General features: G+C 41.6%; 1 protein-coding gene across 1 annotated transcript; it reads left to right on the top strand.

Moving 5' to 3' along the window:
* The first annotated feature begins 2,989 nt into the window (after positions 1-2,989).
* SHMT2 (serine hydroxymethyltransferase 2) lies at positions 2,990-25,952 on the top strand. The gene is made up of 12 exons (XM_034419251.3): positions 2,990-3,495; positions 7,182-7,373; positions 8,832-8,911; positions 11,394-11,594; positions 12,212-12,293; positions 14,282-14,404; positions 14,499-14,638; positions 16,502-16,667; positions 20,504-20,603; positions 23,815-23,970; positions 24,797-24,904; positions 25,539-25,952. Exons 1-12 carry the CDS (start codon positions 3,463-3,465, stop codon positions 25,664-25,666), a joined length of 1,509 nt encoding a protein of 502 aa, XP_034275142.2. The 5' UTR covers positions 2,990-3,462; the 3' UTR covers positions 25,667-25,952.
* The last annotated feature ends 279 nt before the right edge of the window (positions 25,953-26,231 follow it).

Genomic DNA, 26,231 nt, shown 5'->3' on the forward strand with positions numbered 1-26,231 from the left:
CGTCTTATTTATAGGGGCATGGGTAAGGCGTTTTAAATTGGGGAGCCATTTTGGATTTAATTCTGTTTTAAACGTATTTTAATGTTTATATTGTATGTTTTTTAATTCTGGCTGTTCACCGCCCCGAGTCCTTCGGGAGAGGGGGTGGTATAAAAATCAAATAAATAAATAAATAAATAAATAAATAAATAAATAAATAAATAAATAAATAAATAAATATAATTGTCATGATCAATTTTGTTTGATTTTGCTTACCTTGATGTACAGTATAAACCCAATCATTGTACCTTGTAAGCCATGCTTTATGGTTTAGTGTATTGTATGAATCCAGATACTTATGGCTTATTCCATGACCCAAAATGTAGCACAAAACATGAATGAGATGTCAGTGGATAATGCTCCTGTATGCTGTTTGCTTGCTGCCTCCAGAAACAATTCAAAATGGCAGTTTTGAGTTTTAATCTCCTGTTGTAAAGACATAGCAAGTGGCAACTGAGCTTGACTGACTTCAGAATCTAAGTGGGGTTGGACCTAGTGAATATGTGGATGGGGCCATCTAGGATTGCCAGGTGGTTGATTAGATAGGGACTTCAGGAAAACTTTCTAAAAGAAGGCAATGGCAAGTTACCTTTGGGACATGGAGAAAAGCATAGGTACAGTTACCAGGAGCTGGGCCCAACACAAGGGTACCTTTCCTTTTACCTTTCTTTTTGTGGGCTACTCTAGAAAGTTTTGGTTGTTCACTAGAAGATGTAGGATGTCTAAGTGGATCCTTGAATGATCTAGCTCACTATCTGGCCATCCTGTACAGGACCATATACATTTTGCAGTACATCATCATCTTTCAGCAAAGCCAAACTGACTTGGAATATCTTGGAAGTTAATAACATTGATTGCCCATTCTTGATGTATAGTAGTAGAAGTTTCCCCTTTTTGGTTTGTTGCTATCCTTATTTTTATTTATTTTTCAACTTTTGGAACTGCCCATCTCCATTTAGAGCTTCATCTCCATCAGGAATAGGCAATGTTGAATCCTGTGTTGTATGGCTCTCATTTCACTCTTTTCTGTTAGTTCCTTGGTACCCCTGGCCCTTGTCTCATCCAGGTGCTAAGCGAGAATATTCTGGATTCATTCTTCCTACAACAGAATAATTTTTCCTATTCAGGTAGAATGACACCACCTGGTTTAATAAGGGGAGTTTCCCTCCCCACTGAGCAGAACAGAATTCCTTTTATATATTCCTCTTTTGTGGGGCTACGATGAGCAGTATCCTAACTTATAACTCTTTTGTTCACATGAGCATTGTAGCTGGATATTCTTAGGTAGGAAAAACTTATTAATACATTCCAGTGTTGAAATCCAATTTTTTTTACTACCGGTTCTGTGGGCGTGGCTTGGTGGGCATGGCAGGGGAAGGATACTGCAAAATCTCCATTCCCACCCCACTCCAGGGGAAAGATACTGCAAAATCCCCATTCCCTCCCCAGTCCTGGGGGAAGGATATTGCAAAATCCCCATTCCCACCCTACTCTGGGGCCAGCCAGAGGGGGTATTTGCTGGTTCTCTGAACTACTCAAAATTTCTGCTACTGGTTCTCCATAACCTCTCAGAACCTGCTGGATTTCACCCCTGAATACATTCTGTTTTGAAAACTGGAATGAATAATATGGAAGTGAGGCAGTAGCCTATTCATCTAATGATTTTTTTTTCTTATTGAATTGCTTTACATATGCACACACACATACACATACACATAAGTAATGAAATCTAAGGAAATACTTATGATGTGATTCTGTAAAGTATTAGGGGTCAGCTATTGCCCACCTTACAGGTAGAGCTCCCAGATCCAGGTGGCAAAAATCCAGAGGACCATTAAATGGTAGCAAGGGAATACAAGCCCTATTTCTTTGCAGCCCATGCCTGCAGTTCAGGATTATCAACATTTGGCAGGAAAGCCCTTTCCACATTTTATGGAATCTCATTATGATGGCTCACAATTGATCTTCAATATTCCACATAGAAACCCTCAAAGCATATAATAAAGTTTAGCAGGAGAGAAGTCCAACAGTTTGGTCTTTCTCTTCATTAGACAATCTTCCTTGGTTAGGCCAGGGGTCAACAACCTGTGGCTCTGGAGCCGCATGTGGCTCTTTCACTCCTCCGCTGCGGCTCCCTGTCACTCAAATTATACGTCACAACCACCAAGGTGTGACACTCACTGCCACGTGATTTATTAAGCTTTTCAACCCCCGGTAGGCCAACCATAGATAAATCCAAGAAAAGAACAGTTGAAGAAGAAACGAGAACATTGAATTCAACTATATATGCTAGTTTTGTGGCCGCTCAAGAAATAGTCAGGCACGGGAAGGGTTTTGTGGCTCCCGGTGTTTTCTTTTCTGTGGGAAACGGGTCCAGATGGCTCTTTTGAGTGTTTAAGGTTGCAGACCCCTGGATTAGGCAGTTTTAAAGAAAGCAATGGTTTTTCAAGCCTGTCTCATATCTCCATTCTGGTAATTAATGATGGTTGACTCCTCTTTTCCATCTATCTTTAACAGAAAGCTACTGTATTCATTTTAAAAAATGAAGATTGCACCATTTTTTTTGTTGGTAATTGGCTACATTTGGTTACATCTTCTAGGTTTCCCAGTATGGTATCTAAAAATGTATGTAAATGATTTTAAACACCACTGTTATACCACTTCCCACTTTTTTTAACCAGGAGTTTTAATCCTCTCCCTCTAGAGAAATTCTTGGAAATTCAAAAGAGCACATGCTTTTTTTGTAAGCCAGCATCTATTACAGATGTTGTCGTAATACAGATTCTAATTTGAAGTTGGTGGAGATGCAACAGTGGAACTTTGCCTGTTGAAGTCTGACTTATTTTGCAGTTGTATAAGGTCTAAGAGAACACTATACAGCTTGTGTGGTGGAGTGGGAATAAATTAATGAGTTAAACAGGCAATCATACAATGTCGTGGAAAAGCAGCCATCTTTCTAATTTTCTCTCTGGATAAACGGGAGGCGTTTTCACCACCCAAATTCCATCAGGAAAGTCGAATGCAACAACCCCATTATGGGTCTTAAGGTTATATTAAGAACATAATCCTTCGATATTACGTCACTGACACTTGCTTTCGCTTTCAACGAGACAGATGGAAAGAAATCTCCTTCCTTCCACAACAGCGATCGCCTCAGATGCCCATCCTGAAGTCACCGCTTGCCAGACGTCAGATAATAAGTGCAAAGCAGAAGGAGCGTCGGGAGTAAAAACTACATCTCCCATAGTGCCTTTTGCACCCGGTAGTAGCTGGCAGTGGCGAAGGAAGAGCCACGCGTTTCCCTTCTTCTTTTTTTTTTCTTTTCTTTTCACCAGCTCAGCGATTTTTCTTTGGTCTTTGGACTCACTTAAACGTGAGCAACAGCTTGTACAACAGTTTGCACTTTCCTCGTTTTAGGCTGTTATGCTGGCTTTTCCTTTTAGACACTTTGCCAAGGTAAGATGCGGTGCGAATGACAGACGGGGCTGTTGTGGAGGGGAAGAGAGCAAGTTGCTTTGCCCACTTGAAGTGGGAGCAGAGATGCGGAGAAAGAGGGGGCAGCTGCTTCATTGATTAACTTCTGAGAAGCGCTTTTGAGCCGGCGGTCTTTGATGTTTGGGGGCCTCTTGGGATGGAGAGCGGATGACTTGAATTGCAAAGAATCGGGGGATCTGACCTTAATGATCATTTTCCCGGGGCCCCCCCAAGCCGCATGGAGGGTGATGGGTTATTTAAAAAGGCCTAAGCTGTTCTCCACGCTTGGTTCAGTTTTTCTACTTCTCTGAACAGCAAAAAGTTTCGCTGCTCCAGGAAAGATCCATCTCCTCCTCCTCCTTTTCCCCCCACTTCATTTTATATCTTTTGTTTTGAATGGGACTGTTAAGTGTGCAAGTTTAGAAATCGGAGTTTCTTGGGTAAGGAGTTTATATGCCCGCCTGGGGCTTATAGCAGGGATCTGAGAGCGGCACAGATCGTTGCCATTCTGCTACTCAATTATTATTTAATTCTGGCTAATAGCTCTTGGAAGCGGCACAGAGCAAGGCGAAGAGTTATCTTGACGTTCAGGACTGAGACACTATTATCAGCGGAAACCTCTCCAAGCAGTCACGCTTTGCTGGTTTTTATGGGCTAATTTTTTTGTAACATCTCTTTTCTTTCACATACTGTCCTATCTGACATTGCAGCTTTGAAGAGAGGAATTACAGAATTGGTTAGAGCCTCCGGCCGGCAGGAAGAAAAGAACAGGGATAGATCAGAGACAAAACTAACTTTTTGCAGCTACTCTGTGACCTGGCTAAAGGTCCCTTGGCAGGAACTCTGTTGTACCCTGGAACCGTCAACAAAATGACCCGCCCCTCTGAAAATTGCTCTCTGATTTGCGGACTGTTGATTAGATAATGTCATTAAAATTCTCCTTTTTTTAAAAAAAAACCCCCACCACAACAAAAAAGATTAAAGCTTGTGTGGCAAATCTATCCTTGCAACCTGTCAAATATTCCTCCCCCCCCCCCCCCGCCCCGCAAACAGTGTTGGAACATTTCACCCTTAAAGCCAAACTTGTGGCATTCTTAAATTTTGCTACTTTGCTGATGCAACTTGTATGACGCTGTTGCATCATCTGCAGAGGAGATTGTGGTTGTCTGATAATCCCTTTAATAAAGGAAATGAAAGCCAATTCTTTCCCCCCTCAAGGTGCCCGTCATTTGTGGTAACAGCTTTACTTTGAAATGAATTTTAGTGGTGGGGATGAGGGAACCAGTCCAGCTTTGTAGGCACATACATGCATCCAGCAGTTCTTCCCTGACGGGATTTACCAGTTCAGCAGCACAAGCAGAGGCCTCAGAAGAGGCCTACTTGCCCATCTGCAGCACAGAGCCATCTCTGTCTTACCAGACCTTGAAATTGACTGTCCCGCTCGCCCCTCTAGCTTTGTCTTTTGAGTTCTCACTCCATTGCTCATTCATTGAGTCAAGTGGCTAGAAATATCATTCCTTTTCTGAGTTCCATTTGGGTAAGATGCTGTAAGGAATGTAAATGCCATTCTGCAAATTCATTGTGACAACTTGGAGGGAACTTGACTAGCTTCAGCAATTTTGGGTTGCATGCTTGCCGGTATATAGGACCGTGTTCCTTAATGTTCGCAGAAGTAATATTTTGCCTTTCCCTCCCAATCTTCAAAAACTACCACTGTGCTCAATAGCTGTCCAATGACAGAAACTTGCAATTTAAATTTCTTGCTATGCATATGATTTGTGTGATGATAGTCTAGTTCTGACATGAAGATAATTGCTACTGGTCACTGCTGCAAAAGCCACCATGGCAGAGGGAGAGAGTTGGTCTGAAGATCTATGCTGGATCAATGTAATTTACTGGGTAATCTAGTCTTTACACCATTTTCCTCCAACCTCACAGCCTCCAGAAGCAATGGGCTCTCAATAAAGGAGAATATTTGTAGCTCAGGGTTGAAATCAGGGGTCCTTGGTGCTCTCTGAGCTTGTTTTCTTGCATATGTTTCATTACCCAAACTAGAGTAATAGGGTAATACCTAGTTTGGATAATGAAACATCTGGAAGAAAACAAGCAAGCTCAGAGAGCATCAAGGATCCTGCAATAGGCTCTGTTGACAATGCTCTTTGTGCTATCGGGAGTCGCAATATTAATATACTGTATCTGGAGAATTCCAAGCAGTAGAAATCCGTTTAGGCAGTAATTCCCAAACTTGAATGGCTCCAGATGCTTTTGGAATATAATTCCCATCATTCTTTGACATTGCTTATGCTGATAGTAGAGCAGGAACATCTGAGGACCCAAGGGTGGAGATTACTGCCACGTCTGGTTTGGCAGTATCTTTCATGTGATCTTAATTACATGAAGGAAGAATTGAACTGTACCCTAAACCTTGCAAAGACATCTTTGAGGAATGTGGCCCTTCCCTCACTGGTTTCGAAAAAGGGAAGTTGCTTTAAACATATGGGGTTTCCTCAGGGATTGGGGAATATTTATATATGAGCAGTCTTTCCCCCAATAAATGAACAAGCATTGGCTCTTAAGATTGCTATCAATCATCTGGAGATACTTCACTGAACTTAAAAGTAGCCCTGCTGATCAGACCTAGGCCCATTTTAGTCCAGTGTTTTGTTTCTCACAGTGGTCAGTCAGATACCTCTGAGAGGCTCACAGGCAAGATAGTCCCCTCTTTTGTCACAATTCCCTTGCAACTCTCTTTGAAGGCACAACATCTTGCATATTATTATGAGTGATGATTTGGGAACCAGAACTCTCTGTTCCCAGAATGCTCTTTTCCTGCCTACGAAGCTTTTTTTCTATAAGTATTTTACTGCTTTGGAAGACTTACCTCTTTGTTGAGTTGTTCCCTGTCCACAATTATTCTGTTCCTTCTGCCAGATAACAAGCTCGAGGTCCCATTCTGAGATGAACTAAGAAGAATGGGACCAGTAAGAAGGATTTTTCTATGGCAGCCCTTCCACTGTGGAATCTGTTGTCCTTGGAAATATGCTTGGGTCCCTCAATCCTGGTTTACAGGAAATCTCCAAAACCTTCTTTTTTAAATAAGACTTTATTTGTCTTGGTGCCTGGTGAGGGGAGAGGAAAATCATCTTATTTAAGCCAGTCATTTTTCCTCAGACTTTTCCTAATTTCATGCTTTCTTTCCTTATTCAGATTGTTGACCTCAGTAGCTTCCAAGTTTGGACTCTCAAATGAAATTTAACTATCATTTAAATTATAGTTGGTGGCGTGCTGTTAGAATGCAGTACTGCGGCTATTTCTGCTGACTGCTGGCTGCCAGCAGTTTGGCAGTTCCAATTTCACCAAGCTCAAGGTTGACTCAGCCTTCCATCCTTCCGAGGTTGGTAAAATGAGGACCCAGATTGTTGGGGGCAAGAGGCTGACTCTGTAAACCGCTTAGAGAAGGCTGTAAAGCACTGTGAAGTGGTATATAAGTCTTAAGTGCTAGGTGGCCATTTCGAATATGTATTAATGGGGCTTCCAGTAAAGGATTTTGCCTCCTGTAGATAATATACAGTGTGTTTATACGATTTTTGAAGAATCAGTTGTTTTTTTTGACTGGGATGGCTTATGCTGGCTCTTTTGTGATCCTGTCTGCTCTTTTACCTTTTCAGCCCCTACAAAGATGCTGCCAGGCAAGGGGGAGTCTGAGAGCCCAACACAGCAAGGCAGCTGCAACTTCTTCCAAGGAGGCCTCAGGCTGGACCGGGCAGGAGAGCTTGGCAGAGAGTGACCCTGAGATGTGGGATTTGGTACAGCAGGAAAAAGATCGCCAGTGCCGGGGTCTAGAACTCATTGCCTCAGAGGTGAGTGAGAGAAGCATCTTCTTCCTCAGCCTTGGGCTGAAGATCAAGTAGATGCATTTTACTTTGGATCCTTCCAATGAGGGAACGTTGTCATCTTCCTTGATACCTAAAAACCTAGGTTTTAGATACCTAAAAACATATACAGGTAATCCTCGACTTACAACAGTTCATTTAGTGACCATTTGAAGTTACAATGGCACTGAAAAAGTGAGTTATGACCGTTTTTCACACTTATGACCATTGCAGCATCCCCATGGTCACGTGATTTACATTCGGTTGCTTGACCACTGACTCACATGTATGACGGTTGCAGTGTCCCGGAGTCATGCTATCCCCTTTTTGCGACTTTCTGACCAGCAAAGTCAATGGGGAAATCAGATTCACTTAACAACCGGGTTACTAATTTAAGAACTGCAGTGATTCACTTAACAGCTGTGGCAAGAAAAGTCTTAAAATGGGGCAAAACTCAGTTAACAAATTTCTCACTTTGCAAGCTAAATTTTGGGCTCAATTGTGGTCATAAGATGAGGACTACCTGTATTCAGCAGAGGCTTAGTTACTTTACTTCATAATGACAAATGCACCCAGATCTTTAAGAGTACAAATTAAGAAGTTTCAGTTGTATTTTTATTGTGTCCATCACATTTCCTGGTACAATAGCAAATCAGATGTTTCTTGAAAACCAACAAACAATCTGCAAAGGTGATAGATTTCCATCCTTTCATGGAAGTGTTCTTCCCTCTGCAATGGATATATTATCGCAGAGCACGGCTAATACCCATCAGTAGACTGGCCTGATGTCTGTTCATTTGTCTCAATCCAGTAAATTTTTTAGAATGTGGATTGAAAGTCTCTAGTTCAACTCTTTGCGGCTCACTAGAGAAACTTACTGGGATTGCTGTTCCGTTGTTGACTTAGGTTCTCTATTTGCAAAGTAGTGTATCTTAAAAAATTGTTGCAAGAATTATACAGTTTATAATGTCTTTCCTATTGTCTTGTAATATTAATGGAAAGGATTATAATTGCCTTTAACCAGAAACCAGCAATATGTTTTTCAAACTACCTAGCCAAAGGTTAAGAAACCCCAAAATATTATTTCTCTCCCGATTTGGAGTTCTCCTCCTCTACTATAGGGTTTCCTGCCTAAGTAGAGGGTTGGACTAGAAGACCTCCAAGTTCCCTTCCAACTCTGTTACTCTATTCTATTCTACTAGATATTCACCCTCACCTGCTATTGCTTGCTTCCAAAGTGGCCATTACAGCACTGGCTCCACTTGGAAGCATCAAAGAAGGAACAGCTTGATCTTCCCATTGTGTTTATCTGAATTAATCTGTCACTCCATAAAATATGGCATTTTTCTTCTTTAGCATAAGAGAAACAGAAATGTCATTGAGGTTCACTTTCTTTTTTTCCCCTCCCCATTCAGCACTTCCTTTTTTCTCTTTCCTTAATTTCAGAATTTCTGTAGCCGGGCTGCCTTGGAGGCTCTGGGGTCGTGTCTCAACAACAAGTATTCCGAGGGCTATCCAGGCAAGAGGTAGTGTACTTTATTATGGGACCAAAACAGACCTTAATAGATTGGGATGGGCAGACATGAGAATAGATTAAAAATGAGATTGCCAGAGTTTATCCTCAGCAGTTTGCCTTAGAATAGGAAAATACAATAGTCTTTGACTTACAACAGTTTGCTTAGTGACTGCTTGAAGTTACAACAGCACTGAAAAAAGTGACTTACGATTATTTTTCACGTGACCGTTGCAGCATCCCCATGGTCACATGATCAAAATTCAGATGCTTGGCAACTGACTCATATTTATGACGGTGGCAGTATCCTGGGGGTCATGTGATCCCTTTTTGTGACTTCTGTCAATGGAGAAGCCAGATTTACTTAACAACTGGGTCACCAATTTAACAACTGCAATGATTCACTTAACAACGATGGCAAGAAATAGGGCAAAACTCACTTAACAAATATCTTTGTTTAGCAACAGAAATTTTGGGCTCAATTGCGGTTGTAGGTCAAGGGCTACCTATATGGCCTTATAAAAATTGCTTAGGTTCCAATATGTCCACCAGTCCTAGTCATTAGTCAAATAACATTTGAAGGACCATGATCCCTTCATTCCAGGGCTACAGCATCTTCAGCACTACACCACACTGCCTGCCACCAAGTGATATGTATTTACTGTATACACTGATACAGATATAGGTACTCAAGAGCCTTGATAGTACAGTGGTTTAATGCACCCTGTTATTAACACAGCTGCCTGCAATTTCTGCTGGTTCGAATCTCTCCAAGGCTCAAGGTTGACTCAGCCTTCCATCCTTTCTAAGGTAGGTAAATTGAGGACCCAGTTGTGGGGGCAATAAGCTGACTTTGTATAAAATATACAAAAGAATGAAGGCTATTGCTTAACGCATTGTAAGCCGCCCTGAGTCTCCGGAGAAGGGCGGCATATAAATCAAATTAAAAAAAAAAAAAAAAAAAGATATCCAAACAGAGGAAGCCCTGTTTTCTGTTCTTTTGAATTATCTTCGGAGTGAAGGCTAAGGGAGCATGTAGATCCTACTGAATCCTTCCCACATGCCTGGTGTTTACCAACCACATGAAATGACTTGCCTTCAGAAGAGGCCTCAGACATTTTGGTAAGGTCCATTTTGGGGCAGAAACACTTATATGTTGGCTCTGAAACTGACCTCTGATCCTGTTGTGGCCCGTCGGCGGCCAGTGGAGTTGGCAGCAGAGTCAGACAATGAGGAGGTTGGGGAGGAACATGGGCCAGTTTTGGGGGCTGGGGAAAGCTCAGATGAGGGCTCTGTGGCAGAGGCAGAGGCAGAGGCTAGACAGCATTGAGGCAGAGGAACAGTGGAACCTCTTCCCAGTGTGCACATGCGCAGAGATGCCAGAAGACAAGAACAACTAAGAAAGCAGGGTCGACTTGGGAGTAAAGCCACACCTTGGAAGTGATTGGCCCCTCCCATAGGAAACAAAAGAGGAGTGAACAGGGAGTGGGCTTTTGCAGGAAACAATCTGTTTGTTTGTTTGTTTCAAGAGTGGAAAGCTCTATTCGTGATTCTAAGAGACTCTGTGCCAAGTTTTGCCTTATACTGCGTTGGGAAACTAGTTATCTGGCAGCTTTCCAAGCGAGATAAGGTTTGTGTTGATAAATATTCCTCTGAAAGACTGTTTGCCAAAGCCTTGCTGACTGAATGAAAGGAATTCACAGTCGTGTAAATAAAAGGACTTTTGCCGGGACCAAGACACTGCTTCATGCTTTTTAAGGAAGTCTAGGTCAGAACAGATCCCGATGGTGGAGATAAGAAACATGTTATAGCTATATTTTGGAAACCAGGGGGAGTGGGAAAGTGTTGTATGGACATTTATTATGGATGAGGTGAAGAGACTTACATGGAGAGAAGGGGTGACCAGAATGCTTCGTTAGGGAACGGTTGCCAAGGTAATGTTCTTTGTACACTGTGATGGCATGGAGGAGATATTTATTTATTTTTATTTATTTTATTAGATTTCTATACCGCCCTACTCCCGAAGGACTCAGGGCGGTGCACAGCCAAACAATAAAAACACATACATAAAAAATTTAAAAATAGAATAAAATCAAATTAAATAATTTTGGCCCCGACAAATTTAAAACCCCAAAATTTTAAAACCAATTTAAAATTGAATATATAAAATACTGAAAGATATTTAAAAATTAAAAATCTTTTATAAAAGAGGGGGAAAATTAGGCCAGGCCAGGCCGGCCTGGTGAAATAGTAAGTTCTTTAAAGCGCGGCGGAAGGTGCGCAGATCCGGGATCCTCAGTATCTCTGGGGGAGCTCGTTCCAGATAGTAGGTGCCCCCACAGAGAAGGCTCTCCCCCTGGGGGCCGCCAGTCGGCATTGTTTGGATAGATAGATAAAATTTTCTTCTAGTTTTTCTCTGTTTCAGAAATTAGGGTGGCATTATGTGTTTTTCTATTACTAACATTTCCTTTGTGGCTATTGATATCCTGATGCAGGTATTATGGTGGTTCTGAGGTGGTGGACCGCATTGAACTGCTCTGTGAACGCCGTGCTCTTGAAGCTTTTGACCTGGATCCTGAACGCTGGGGGGTGAACGTCCAGCCTTATTCTGGATCCCCGGCCAATTTTGCTGCCTACACAGCCTTGCTGCAGCCGCACGAACGTCTCATGGGCCTGGATTTACCCGACGGGGGCCAGTACGTGTCTGGATTGGGGAATGAAACTTGGGGAGGAAAGCCTTGTGAGATGTTCCAGTCTAGTAGCATATCAGAAGGGGTGAAAAGGGAGGATTGGGCTGCCACAGTTGGGAATAGCTGAGGGGAAAGAGAGGAGGTTGGTGCACAAGAATAACCGAGAGAATGAGGATCTGAAGGGTTTACTGATCCGCAAGAAGAAGGAACTGAAGAAGCTGGAAGAGGCAGGGAGAAGACCCAGAACGACTCAAAAGTGGAATTTTTGGAGTACCCTATTTTGACCAGCAATATATAAAACTCATAGAATAAGGCTTACCTCCTCATTATCTGTCTCTGATTTAGACATAACCATGTTTTCTTTAGTTTTGACCTATAGACTTTTCTGTCATCTCCTCTGGATGCCAACATGGATGATATTGATGTTGGATCGGGGTGAAATGCTCCCGGTTCGGACCGGATCGCCCGATCCAGTAGCGATGGAGGCGGGTGGTTCGGAGAACTGGTAGCAAAAATCCCTGCCCCTTTAGCTAATATTTGTCCCTTTAGCTTCTTGGCTTGAGTTGGGCTATGATTGAGTCTTAAGCTTTGTCTTGACAGAATGTCTTCCTTCTTCTTGACAGCCTGACTCATGGGTACATGTCTGATGTCAAGCGTATCTCAGCCACGTCCATCTTCTTTGAGTCCATGCCTTACAAACTCAATGTGAGTAAATAGGAGTTCAAAATATTTGCATGGCCCTGATTTCCTTCTCTGCTTCTGACAGTAGGTTGAAAATGCAGATCTAGAATGGTGGGCTAAAGAGTTCCTGATCAAAACTTAGTGGATGCATGCAGAAGGTGGCAATGACGATCAAACTGAATTTTGTAAAAATCTAAGATTTTTTTTATGTTAATCTCAATGACAACCAAACAAAGCAGTTTAGCTTCTGTGCTTGCCAGTAAGTGTGTGAGTGGTGTTTTCTGAAATCAGAATTATGACTAAATAGGTTTTCCAGTAGTTGAGAGGATGGTGGGAAAAGTTTCATTTACACATGGACTGGATCTCCCTGCAGCTGACAGAAATTAGAATAAATTACACCCATTAGTAAACTATGCAGATTCAGTTGTGAAGAAAGGAAAAAGTGGAGACATATGCTTAAGTTACAGAAATAGATTTCATGAGCATCAACTTTATTCATTCATGTATGCCCACAATTCAGTATTGTATCACCCATTCACCCTTAGTAGCTTTGATGTCTCTTCTGGATATGTTGTGCTGACAGATCACTCTTCTGAATAAAGTAGACCTTTTTACACTCAGATGGCTTCATCCAACCTTCTTGAGTGGCTCTTAACTTTTGCAAAAATGTAGAATAACCTTTCCAATTTAGAGCCCTGGGTTGAATTATATTTTGTTTTAAGTTTTTAAGTTTATGTTTCAAATTTCTATTCTGTCTGAAGTAATCATTGTTATGCTTGGGGTGGTTGAATCTAACCTTGATGTCTGCTGTCAGCTTTTATTTTGTTTTTAATTAAAATGTAGAATCACTTTCTCAGCTAGCGCCCTTTATTACATCTTCATGTGTGTGTTAAATGTTAAATGTATGACCTTGCAACTTTCAAGGAATTTTGACCATGTTGACTAGAATTTGCCAGATATTGGGACTTGCAGTCTTATGTGTCTGGATGATGTCCGGTTGAGGAAGGCTAATTCACAGGATCTTATCTGTCATTCCCACACCCTGCTGCTTGTTTTCTACCATCAGGGTATACAAACAGGCTTAAGGCTGAGAATCTTTATTGCCAGCACTGAAGGAGAAAGGAGAACATTAGGATGTATTTATGTATCCGCTACGGGAATCCAATAAAATTATTTGTTTAAATGGGATTTCTTTCCCTTTTTAGTTCCAGCCTGATTCTCTGTGGATGCCCTTGTTTGAATTCTCTTACAGTTTTTTAAAAACCTTTTTAGAAAATCAGGAAACTGATTGTTGGCGGTATCAACCAGCTATGAATATAGTGGCTGGGAAGTGGCGGCTAATAACACCTCTACTTCAATATCCTGGCTGGATTTAATGCAAGCTTCTAGAGATGGTGTATTTTCCTGTAGGTTGATCTACACAAGTATTTTTTACTAATTTTGCCAACATTTGGAGGAGGACAGTACAAGTAGTCCCCAACTTACAACAGTTCATTTAGTGACCGTTCAAAGTTACAACAGCAGTGGAAAAAACGTCCGAAAGGTGCTTTTTTCAAGAGGCAACTGGACTTTCAGAAAGTCCTGAAAAAACACCCTTGGGACAACTATGACGTGGATGACTGAGTATCTCCATAGACATTTAGCAGTGAAAAAAGTGACGTATGACCGTTTTTCACACTTATGACTGTTGCAGCATCCCCATGGTCATGTGATCAAAATTCAGATGCTTAGTAATTGGCCATATTTATGATGGTTGCAGTGTCCTGGGGTCACGTGATCACCTTTTGTGACCTTTTGACTAGTAAAGTCAATGGGGAAATCAGGTTTATTAAGAACCATGTTACTAAGTTGACAACTGCAATGATTCACTTAACAAGCGTGGCAAGAAAACTCATAATATGGAGCAAAGCTCACTTAACAAATGTTTCACTTAGCAACATACATTTTGGGCTGAATTTTGGTCGTAAGTTGAGGACCACCTGTATTGATTTGTTACTCTGTCCACTGTCCAGCCAAAAACAGGACTCATTGATTATGACCAACTTGAGTTAACTGCCCGACTGTTCCGCCCACGTATCATCATCGCTGGCACCAGCGCTTATGCCCGCCTTATTGACTATGCCCGCATCAAGAAGGTATGTCTTAGTGGATTGGGAGGACAAAGGTTGAACTGAATGAAACGGCAAAGTGGCGTGAGCTTACCTGTCCTCATCTATCCCTTTTTGTCAGGTGTGTGAAGAGGTGAAGGCCTACCTACTTGCTGACATGGCCCACATCAGTGGTCTGGTGGCAGCCAAAGTCATCCCATCACCCTTTGACTATGCTGACGTGGTGACTAGCACCACTCACAAGACTCTGCGCGGGGCAAGGTAAAAGCGTGATGTAGATGGGCATATGTCATTCTGTCTGGGCAGCAAATATATGTCCTTCAGCCAGAGATGAAGGATTTGGGGAACTATACAGTAATCTAACAATATCTAAGGAGCCATGGTATCCCTCATTTTTGCAGTTGTACCAAGGACTATGGCTTCAAGACAGGTTATATATTTTATATTCAAAAATTCTGTGTTGTAAACATTTCTAGATAATATTGGGCTATTGCTGTCCGACTCTGTGGAGAACAGCTGACATCTATATATATAGCGTTGACCAATAGAAGAGAATATATGTAGCTCAGGGTCAAATTGTGGGGTCCTTGGTGCTTTCTGTGTTTGGTTATTTTCTTGCAGATGTTTCATTATCCAACTAGCTAACATCAAGGCTAGTGCAGGGAGCACCCAGGACCCCATACACTGTTGGGACATATATCAAAAGTCTTGATGAAATACGCAATACATTTTTCTTCAATTGACCTACTTGTATTTTCTAGGTTTATAGGTTCTGTGGTTTCTCTGCCATTCCCAATACAGAAAGTGTGAATTACTTGGGAATAATAGGAAGCATGGTGTTGCCTGCGCATAGTCTGTTGAGGAAGCAGACTAAGTTTATCAGATTCAAGTCATTAGCATTGCAGGAGTAGCCAGCTGGGGCTTCTGGTAAACTTAGTCCAAAATTAATTAGCAGAGATTATCTTTGGAGCTCAATACTTTAATAAAAAAATAAAATAAATAAATACAAAGTCAGAAAAGGACGGTGCATTGCTGATTAGCCAATAAGTAAAATTGCAAGTCGAAGAAAGTACAACTTTTTTTTTAAATATTGCCTGTCTCTGTCACTTTTTGGATGCGTATCGAATTTTGGAATGGTAACTACAGAATTTTTGCTTTATTTATTTATTAAATTTGTTTGCTGCCCATCTTGCCGCAAGGTGATTCTGAACCCACAGCTCTTGAGATTTCTGTTTAGCTTCTTTACGTCCATTAACATTTTTTTATTGAGTTATAAAGTAATGTAAAATACAAAATACAAAGTAAATAGGAAAGCAGTGGGGAGGAAAAGGGGAAGGAGAGGTGAGGAAAGGAAAGGAAAGAAAAAAAAGAAAAAGAAGCATTGACTTCCAATTCTCTCTGTTACAGTAAAATAAGGCATTAACATCAAATCACAATTTTTGCTTTTTTCATAATGATATGAACAAGCCATTTCTATAAAGATCTATCAGTCTAATCAGTAAAACCCAGAGTTTCATTCTTCTCCACATCAAGCACGAAGATCAGAAGCGGTCTCCATGTGGAAACAAAAGTATTTATGTTCTTTTCTTTAATCAAAGTGGTCAATTTTGTCATTTTGGCCAACTTCATTAACTTCTGCAACCATTCATCCATAGTGGGAATCAAAGTGTCCTTCCATTTTTGTGCATTAAATAGTCTTGCTGCTGTCAACATATATAGTAACAAAGTTCCAATTTTTTAATCTCTTTCTTTTTCCATTAAACCCAAGAGGAAAAGTTCTGGTTTCATTTCTGTTTAGCTTCTGACGTTTGACTTCTGAGATTTCAGTAGTTATAAAAACGAGAAACTTACCGTACATTTTTCTTTACCGACGGAATCAAACGGAGGTGAATTTGCTTCCTGTTGCTATAATCACTGCTGTTGTCTTTGCTTCTGTAGAATTACTGCAAACATGGTCTTGATGAAGGATATTATATGGATGGAGGATTTTTTTTTTTTTTAAATGACTGCGAAAGAGAATATGTTCAGCCTGGCACCTTTTGGAGCAATATTTGAGGGTCTCTGCAATAACCATCTAGCCAAGAGACATCTGTTTTGATGCTTCCGTCTTCGTATTGCACACAGGTCAGGGCTGATTTTCTATCGTAAGGGTGTCCGTTCTGTGGACAAGAAGAGTGGCCAGGAGACCCTTTACAATCTGGAGGACAAAATCAACTTTGCAGTCTTCCCCTCTTTGCAAGGCGGTCCCCACAACCATGCCATTGCTGCAGTGGCAGTGGCACTGAAACAGGTAGGAAAGAAGGGGTCTGTTTTCTTTGGGGTTTGGGTGGTCTTGAGTGGATTTTAGCACAGTTACTGGGACCGACATGAAATATTGATGTTCAAACCAGTTTATCATTGGTAGTCAAGTCTTGGTTTATGGGTTCTTCTCAAGTGGGCAGTAGCATCGTCTTATCTCTCTTCAGTTCTAATTCTGGAATTTAATTGGCCTTTCACCTCAGCCAAGTTGGATGTTCTACCCTCTGCACATCCCTTTCCAACAGTGCTTATGACCCTGTGGAGATGGCTTTGTAGAATCCCTGAGCCATGTGCTCCTTTGTTGCTCTCTCTATAGCAGGGGTGTCAGACTTGATTTTATTGAGAGCTGCATCAGGGTTGTGTTTGACTTTGTGGGGGCGGGGACCGTGGACTGGATGGCATGCCCAGTTCGATGTCACTCGTGTTAGGGATGCCTGTGGTGGTCTGAGTGCTCTGCCAGTGAAAATGTTTTTGCTGGGAGAGGTACCGCAGGCCAGTCCTTTGCTGTTTCCAAGGTAGCCCCGCGGGCCAGATCTAAGCATCCCGCAGGCCGGATCCAGCCTGCAGGCAGGGGTGAAATGCTACCGGTTCGCTTCAATTCGGGCAAACTGGTAGTGATAAAAACTAACAGTTCAGGTGAACTGGTAGTAAAGAAATGCTTTAAAAATTTTTTTTTAAAAAAAGGTTCCAACGATCATAGCTGTAATAAGTAGTAAAAAATTCTTTTAAAAGTGTAAAAAAAAAAAAAAAAAGTTGGCCAGGCCCACTCAGTCACATGACCAACCATCAAGCCACGTCCACCAAGCCACGCCCACAGAACCGGGAATAAAAAGTTTTGCAGTTCACCACTGCCTGCGGGCCTTGAGTTTGACATCCCTACTCTATAGGGAATTAAGGACAATATATATTTATCCTGTATAAAAAAAACCTAACCTGGCAAACAGTACAATGTGTATCTTTTACTGTTTTTATCTGAGCAAGACCCTGACATACCTTTCCAGGTTGCCCCATTTTGTGCTACCATTTGTTGCATCCATCCTACCTGTGGTTGAAATTCAGCACATATGTTGTGATTGCCACTGCTATTTATGCTACAATTATTATTTTCAACCGTGTATTTTATGTACTTTTATTGCAATATTTTTAAAAGTTTTATTAAGAATTACAGGTCGATGTATTTACGTTGTGCTTTCTGGCCCATAGGCAGTAATAAAGATTTTGATTTGATTTGACATGGAATGAGCAATACTTCTAAAGCCTTGGACCCCTAGCAGCCTTTAGAAAAGGGAAGCTTCCAACAGGCAACTGAGAAGAATTTTGCTGAGAGCAACTAACCTGCCTTGGCCCTTTGTGTTTACAGTTTGATCTGCTGAGGTGCCAGAACAACATCTGTTGTTAAACCATTGCAAAATATGGCCAACTAGGTTGTTTCTATGCCACGTTCTGTATCCTGCTTGTATCACCCAATCTAGTTGTAAATCCAGAGTTAATCTTAAGGACAATAATGGAGGATTTATGTTGGCAAATGAAGGCAAATATGCGTGTCCCAAGATAATGTTGCAGGATCCAATCTGAGTTGGTCACAAAGGTTTATTCTTCAGGCTTGTGCTGAAGCCCATCCTTGGGGAACTTCTCTCTCTCTCTCCAGAATGTATCATTCTGAGGATGGGCTCCAGCACGAGCCTGAAAGCTTGGAAGAATGAACTTTTAGTCCCCAGGACCGACTTAGATTGGATTTATATTGGGGCAAACAAACATGAAGTCATCACGGTGGAATAAATCCCGGAGAGTCAATTAGAATTGAGTTTATTGCATTTTTGCTGTAACGAGGATTGTCTTCCTTATTCCATGGTGGCTCTATTATTTCTGGGAGAAACTAAGACTTGCATTCCCCAACTTGGTGTCCTCCAAGTTCATTGGATTTGAGTTCCATGCTGGGTGGAAACTCTGGGAGCTAGGGAAGTCTGGACCAAACTCTGAGTAATCCAGAGAATGGGAGTCTATGGAGATTCTCAGTCATCCAGATCATGGTTTCCCAAAGGTGCTTTTTCAAGAGGCAACTGGACTTTCTGTGGGTTTTTTTGAAAATGTTTCGCTTCTCATCCAAGAAGCTTCTTCAGCTCTGAAGAAGGATGGAAGGTTTTGGAATTAACATAGCAATGCATTCGAGCTGTGCAATATTCTGGATTTAAAAGAAAAAAGTTGCTTAAGAAAGCAGAATGCAGAGTCGCATCTGTTGGCCACTCCTTAAAGCATCTTCACCTTTTCCTAGGATTGTGCAGCTGCTCCCTGCAGCTGCAGAACAATTCTGGGAAAAGGTGCATTTGATTCAAGGAGTTGCTGACAGATGCTACATGCGTGCCTACGTGCACTGTGAAATTGTGAAATTGCCTACGTGCACCGTGATCTTGTATTACGCATACAATATCCTAGTAATTTAACGTTTACCAGTAATACATTTGTTGGCTTTTTTTTTTTTTTTTTTTAAAAAAAACAGTTCAATACAGTTTAAGAGATTCTGTGCACCACAGCCTTAGTTATTTGGATATATTAGTTTGGCTGGGTAGATAAATAGGTTCTATTAATACATCACACTAAGCCATGCTTGTTTTAAGCATGCTCAATTGAACAAGCTGTAAACAGGGCAGAATTAGTCTTGCAGACAGGCAAAATAATCCCAGCTTCTTGGTCTAACTTTTTAAGATGCTCTTGTCTTATAGCTTTGAATTGCTGAGGGACAGTATTCACCAGATATGCTTAAAAACCATGTGTCCCCATTTTCACATAATAGTATAGTTTTAATTGCAATAGCAATAGATTTACAGCCCCCTCTGAATGGTTTACAGCATATTGCCCCCAACAATCTGGGTTCTCATTTTACTGACCTCGGAAGGATGGAAGGCCGAATCAACCTTGAACCAGTCAGGTTCAAACTCCAGACTGTGGGCAGAGTTAGCCTGCCGTACTCTAACCACTGTTCCACCACGACCCCTCTTTTAATCAGTAAGCCATGAACAAATCATGGTTTCTAACAAAGATTTATTGCCCTAAAAGGTGATTGATTCTGAATGGCCTTAGCATAATGTGGGAACCCAACTATTGTTGTGGTCCGCCAGCAGCCTGTGGAGCTGGCAGCAGAGTGGAACAGTGAGGAGGCTGGGGAGGAACATGGGCCAGTCCTAGAGTCTGGAGAAGGCTCGGATGAGGGCTCTGCATCGGAGGCAGAGAAAGGGCCATCTGGGAGGTACGTGCTGCTTCCAGAGCCTCCAGAGTCGGACCATAGCGAGGCAGAGGGAACACAGGGAGCTTGTTCCCAGTGTGCACATGTGCAGAGCTGCCAGAAGGCAAGAACAGTTAAAACAAAAGGGACGACTCGGGAGTAGGGCTTGAAGATGATTGGCCTCTCCCATAAGACTTAAAAGAGGAGCAAAGGCACATGGGCCTTTGCAGGAAGCAATGTTGTTAGTTTAAAGTCTGAAGCTCTGTTTGATTCTGGACTCCATGTGGCTTTGCCAATTAGGTCTTTGGCAGCGTGTCAAGGAAGATAAAGATGGGTGATTATCAGCCTTATCCCGAAGGACTCTTTACAACTATTTGGGACTCATCTGTGAATGAACAGAATTCACAGCTGTTAAAATAAAACAGGTTTTTGGGACTACTCTTGTGTTTTACTGACTCAGGAAGCCTAGGTCAGAACAACTATAAAGTTGTCCTTTAAATCTTTATGATGGGACATTAAGAGTCCTATGATGTCCTATAATGTCATAAGTTACACTATAGAAAAAGTAATGCTGATTCTTCCCAATCTTGCATCCCTTTCTGTTTTAGGCCAGCTCACCCATGTTCCAAGAGTATTGTCAGCAAGTACTGAAGAACTCCAAGGCCATGGCAGAGGCGTTGCTACAACGAGGATACAATCTTGTTTCAGGTATAGTGAAGATGTGCTTCCATGTGTGATAGAGCATACATAGGAGCAGCTTTTTCTGAGCTGAGCTGTTGGCCACACTAGGTGAAAATGGTGTACAGGTAGTGCTCGACTTCAGTTCAATCAGTGACTGTTCGAAGTTACTACAGCACTGAAAAAAGTAACTTATGACCCTGTTTCAGACTTATGACCATTGCAGCATCACCACGATCACGTGATTTACATTCAGGTGGTTGACAACTGGTTCACATCTATGACAGTTGCAGTGTCCCCAAGGGTCATGTGACTATCTTTTGCCACATTCTGACAAGCCACGTCAATGGGGAAGCCAGATTCACTTAACAACCAGGTTACTAATTTAACCACTGCAGTGATTCACTTAACAAATGTGGCAAGAAAAGTCGTAAAAGGGGGCAAAACTCACTTAACGAATTTCTCACTTAGCAACATAAATTTTGGGCTCAATTGTGGTCGTAAGTTGAGGACTACCTGTATTTTAATGTTCTCCCCCATTAGTAGCTGCCATATAGAATGATTCTTAGGCAAAAGAGAATAATTCTAGGCCAGTTTTTCATATGATGTGTGGGTGGATGGACTTTTTCATGTGGATTGAAATCTCCACCAGCAATCTGAACTGGTACACCCCATATCCTCCTTTACATTATAGCCTTCTTTTGATGCCTGAAGAAACTGGTTGTTCAGGCAATATTCATGAAGAAGAGGCTGTACAAGCAGTTCTTGACTTACAAGAGTTCATTTAGTGGCCATTCAAAGATACAACGGCACTGAAAAAAGTGACTTATGACCATTTTTCACACTTATGACCATTGCAGCATCCCCTTGTTCACGTCAACAAAATTCAATCACAAACAAAGGCAAATATATGTGTCCCAGGATAATGATGCGAGATTGAATGTGGGTTGGTCAACAGGACCAGAGATTTACTCTTCCAAGTTTTTGGACATGGCAGCCGATTCATATTTATGACGGTTGCAGTGTCCCAGGGTCACGTGATCAGCTTTTGCGACCTCCTGACAGGCAAAGTCAATGAGGAAGCCAGATTCACTTAACAACCAGGTTACTCACTTGACAGTTGCAATGATTCACGTAGCAACTGTGGCAAGAAAGTTGGGGCAATGCGGCAAGTCGTACAATGGGGCAAAACTCACTTAACAAATGTCTTGTTAGCAACATAAATTTTGAGCTCAGTTGTGGCTATAAGTCAAGAACTACATCTATATAGTGCAGATGTGAAGGTCAGTCGGTATTGGCAGGCAGATGCTTGGTAACGTAGTAAGTCTATGAGAGAATGTGAACAATATTGTGGTTGGAGGGAGGGCACATTCAGGTGGTCGACTCAGCCAAGAACGATATAATATTTTCAAACAAGATAAAACCCCTATTATGTTGAGGTAAACAACATAACATGAAATTTGTTGTGCCAAGGGAGGTATTTGCTTAATATCGCTGTATATGTAGTTTTCAGGGCTATGTGCTTTGTAATGGGGTAATTCTTAGTGGGTACAATGGAGGTCACTATTGTCCCCAGGTGAATCAGAGATTTAGTAAAAATATTGCCCATTAAAGTAAAAAAAAAATGTTTTTCTAAGAGTTTTCTGTCTCATCTTTTCCTGGTAAAAATTGCTTTCTCTTATGCCATAATAATCTCAGGAAAATCAGATTAGCAATATATATATAAAAAGGAATAAAAGTAGGTTCAAGAGAGATATGAAAATGAACTTTCCAAAGAAGTCATGTAAACCCGTACACGGGGGCATGACATCTTATATTATCTATATCTCTGCTCTGAGAGCTCAAGGGAAGCTCGATTCTATATCCTGTTCTGAGACCTTGAAGGAGAGCATACAGTAGTTACCCCATGGAAATCATTGACACAAGATTTGTTGGCTTGGAGTTTGGGTCAGTAACGTGAAAGAGTTCATTTACTTCACGAAGGAGATATCTGCCATATCTTAGCTGTGATCAAGAGATTCTGACTTGGACAGAAAAAGCTGAACAAGAGGCACTTTTGCCTTGAATCAGCAGGGCAATTCTATTTGGAGGTTAATCAAAATAACTTCTAAATGGACCTCTAATTATAGAGATGTAGAGCAATCTGCACTTGCTGATAAGAAATATGGGAGTCGTCCATTACATCCAGAGCAGTGGTCCCCAACCTTTCTGGGTTGGCGTCCTGGCCTGGCGGGAGGAGAAAGAGGGGATGGTTTTGTGTGAGGGGCAGGCGCGCACACACCCAGCTTCATTTGTGTCAGTGGTGAGTGGGGCTGCGAGCACTAGTATTGGCACTCATGCCGGCCTGCCACTCATGCGGCCCGGTTGCAAATAGGCCACAGCCCGGTAATGGGCTGTGGCCCTCAGATGGGGGACCTCTGATCTAGAGGCTATCCTACCGGATTGGGCAAAACTAAGAAGAATAGAATAGAATAGAATAGAATAGAATAGAATAGAATAGAATAGAATAGAATAGAATAGAATAGAATAGAATAGAATAATAGAATAGAATAGAATAGAATAGAATAGAATAGAATAGAATAGAATAGAATAGAATTTTATTGGCCAGGTGTGATTGGACACACAAGGAATTTGTCTTGGTGCAGACGCTCTCAGTGTAGGTAAAAGAAAAGATACATTCGTCAAGAATCATAAGGTACAACATTTGATGATAGTCATAGGGAACAAATAAGCAATCAAATCATATTAGGAAACAGTCAATATAAACCGTAAGGGTATCAGTAACAAGGTTACAGTCATAAGTGGGAGGAGAGGGGTGATAGGAATGATGAGAAGATTAATAGTAATAGTATAGCAGACTTAATGAATAGTTGGACAGTTTTGAAGGAATTATTTGTTTAGCAGAGTGATGGCGTTCAGGAAAAAACTGTTCTTGTACCTAATTGTTCTGGTGTGCAGTGCTCTATAGTGTCATTTTGAGGGTAGGAGCTGCAACAGTTTATGTCCAGGATGGGAGGGGTCTGTAAATATTTTTACAGCCCTCTTTTTGACTCGTGCAGCATACAGGTCCTCAATGGAAGGCAGGTTGGTAGCAATTGTTTTTTTTGCAGTTCTAATTATCCTCTGAAGTGTGTGTCTGTCTTGTTGAGCTGCAGAACCAAACCAGACAGTTATGGAGGATTGCTGGGGATTGGTTAAATTGCCTGGAGAAAACTTAACTCTTCTCACTCTTTCGGACTAGGTGGCACAGATAACCACCTAGTACTAGTGGATCTGCGGCCAAAAGGTATTGATGGAGCCCGGGCTGAAAGAGTACTGGAGCTAGTGTCCATCACTGCTAACAAGAACACCTGTCCCGGGGACAAGAGTGCTTTGACACCTGGAGGCTTGCGACTTGGTAAGAGCAAGGAATTTTTAAAAAATAGATTATGTGATTGTTTCACAGCTGTGGATGATGATTCTTAAAATGATGATTCTGCACCATGGCAACCCTAATTTCAGATGCATTAAAAAAAATGCTTTTCCCCATGGTCAACTGGTTTAGAAAAATCAGGAATGGGTGCATATTTCATTAATACAGAATGGACTACATCCAAGGTTACACACAAACGTTGTTCATCAAATACACTGAAATTTGGGGGTGGGGGTGTGCTTTCTTATTTTGGGCACCCGCAATCTACTCTTCAGCACTTTAAGCTATTTTGGGAAGCTCCATGGGGTTGGAAGAAGAATCCATTCAACACTTACTATTCCTTCAGCGGCCGAATGTATTTAAATGCAATCCTTGCAAACACCGATGTTGCAGGATTCAGAATCACCTGCTGCTGAGCATTTCTTAGACACATTTTACATTAATCTCCATCCTTCACCTTGCTGTAGAAGAGCTTGTGTATACAGAGGGGAAGGGGAATTTGTAAACTGAATTTACACCCCTGTATATGTGGGAGCTTTTCTTGTCTTCCTTGTACACTACAGCACAGGTGTCAAACTTGTGACATCATATTGCTGTTGCATGATGTTTTGCAACGTTTTCCCCATTTGCGGAGCTGGGGTGGGCGTGGTCTGCCCATGACGCACCCAGCCCGCGTGACGCCTGTTTGACTTCCTTGCACTACACTAAGGCCTTATCCACTCAGGGTTTCACAGCATAGTATTTATTTGTAAATTTGGTCTTCAGATATTAAAAGCAACACTTCTTGAAATTATTTTGACTTTTTCCACAGGAGCACCTGCGCTTACTTCCCGACGGTTCCAGGAAGCTGATTTTCAAAAGGTGGTCGAGTTAATCGACGAAGGAATCCAGATTGGATTGGATGTCAAACAGAAGACCTGTAAGTCAGTGTGTTATGAAAAGCCAAAATCTGATGGTACTTATTGGCCAAATTTTTTTTCCAGTCAGTGAGTTGAAGTAGAAATTGCATTGGCTGAAAATGTGGAGACATTGATGAACTACTTGGTTACGTTTGATGGATTCGTTACATTCTTTGCTATATTTTAATTGTGGTTCAACTGAGACTCACATGGTAACAAGCATCCTCTGAATGCTGCCTACCATCTTTTTACTGATCTTGCTATGTAATTTCGACATACACCCAAATTTTCCCACCTAAAAATGAAAGTGGATTAATGTGTTAACACCCACTAGTCTAGATTTTTTTAGTTTGCTCTGTGGCCTGGAAGAGGGGGAAAGCAAATAGTTCATACCAGAGGGGATATGGAAACCCAGTAGCTGTAAGACAACCTTCATCAACATGATGTCCTCCAGATGTGCTGGATGAATTCCCATATTCACCAGTCAGGGCAGGGGAAAACTGCCTTGGGGATTAATTACAATTATAAAAGAGAAGTAGGAAGTATTTGGGAGCATTTGTGGATCAGAGGGTTTTCTCCTGTGGCTCGTATTTTTCCATGCATTGGCAACCTCCAGTTTATTTACCCTCTTCTCTTTGTTTTTCCCCCCCACAGCCAAACTGCAAGACTTCAAATCCTTTTTGCTTTCTGATCCAGAAACAAAGCAGAGGTTGTCAGATCTTCGGCAGCGTGTTGAAACCTTTGCCCGTGCCTTCCCCATGCCTGGCTTTGACAAACGTTGAGATCTGGTTCAACTGAAGACTGGCTAACCATGACACCTAGATGGCCAACAAGCTAGACATGAAGAGTCCCTGAAGCCTTGTCTCTCAGAGCTTTATCTAGTGGAGCCCCTCTTCACTCAGAGGGGATCTCCTTGGCCGTTTCCCCCCCCTCTATTCCTTATCCCCGTTTTATAATGACTCAGAACAACTTACTTTGTGTAAAAGAACTTGGCTCTGACTCACAATACATGTATTAGATTATGCAGAATGACTTGTAAGAATTAAAGTGATCCACCTCTTTCTATGATTGAAGACATTTGAGCCCTTTGTGAACATTGCTGCCTGCAGGTGCCTTCTGTACGTACGTGTATCATGCAAATATTTTCTCTGCATGTATATGCACAGCCAAAGATGTGAATGCGGATGTTACCCTTGTTCATCATAGTAATGTTTCTACATAGCAACAGAAGTAGGCAGCATCATGCCTTTGTAACAATTTGTAACAGGATCACCTCATACACACTGGATCGCCTCAAAGGCCTTAACAAGCATATTGATTTAGATCCATCATATGAACATGTAACAT

The sequence above is a fragment of the Pantherophis guttatus genome, chromosome 2 (genome assembly GCF_059756535.1).
Source record: "Pantherophis guttatus breed Tessera chromosome 2, ASM5975653v1, whole genome shotgun sequence".
NCBI classification, from domain to species: Eukaryota; Metazoa; Chordata; class Lepidosauria; order Squamata; family Colubridae; genus Pantherophis; species Pantherophis guttatus.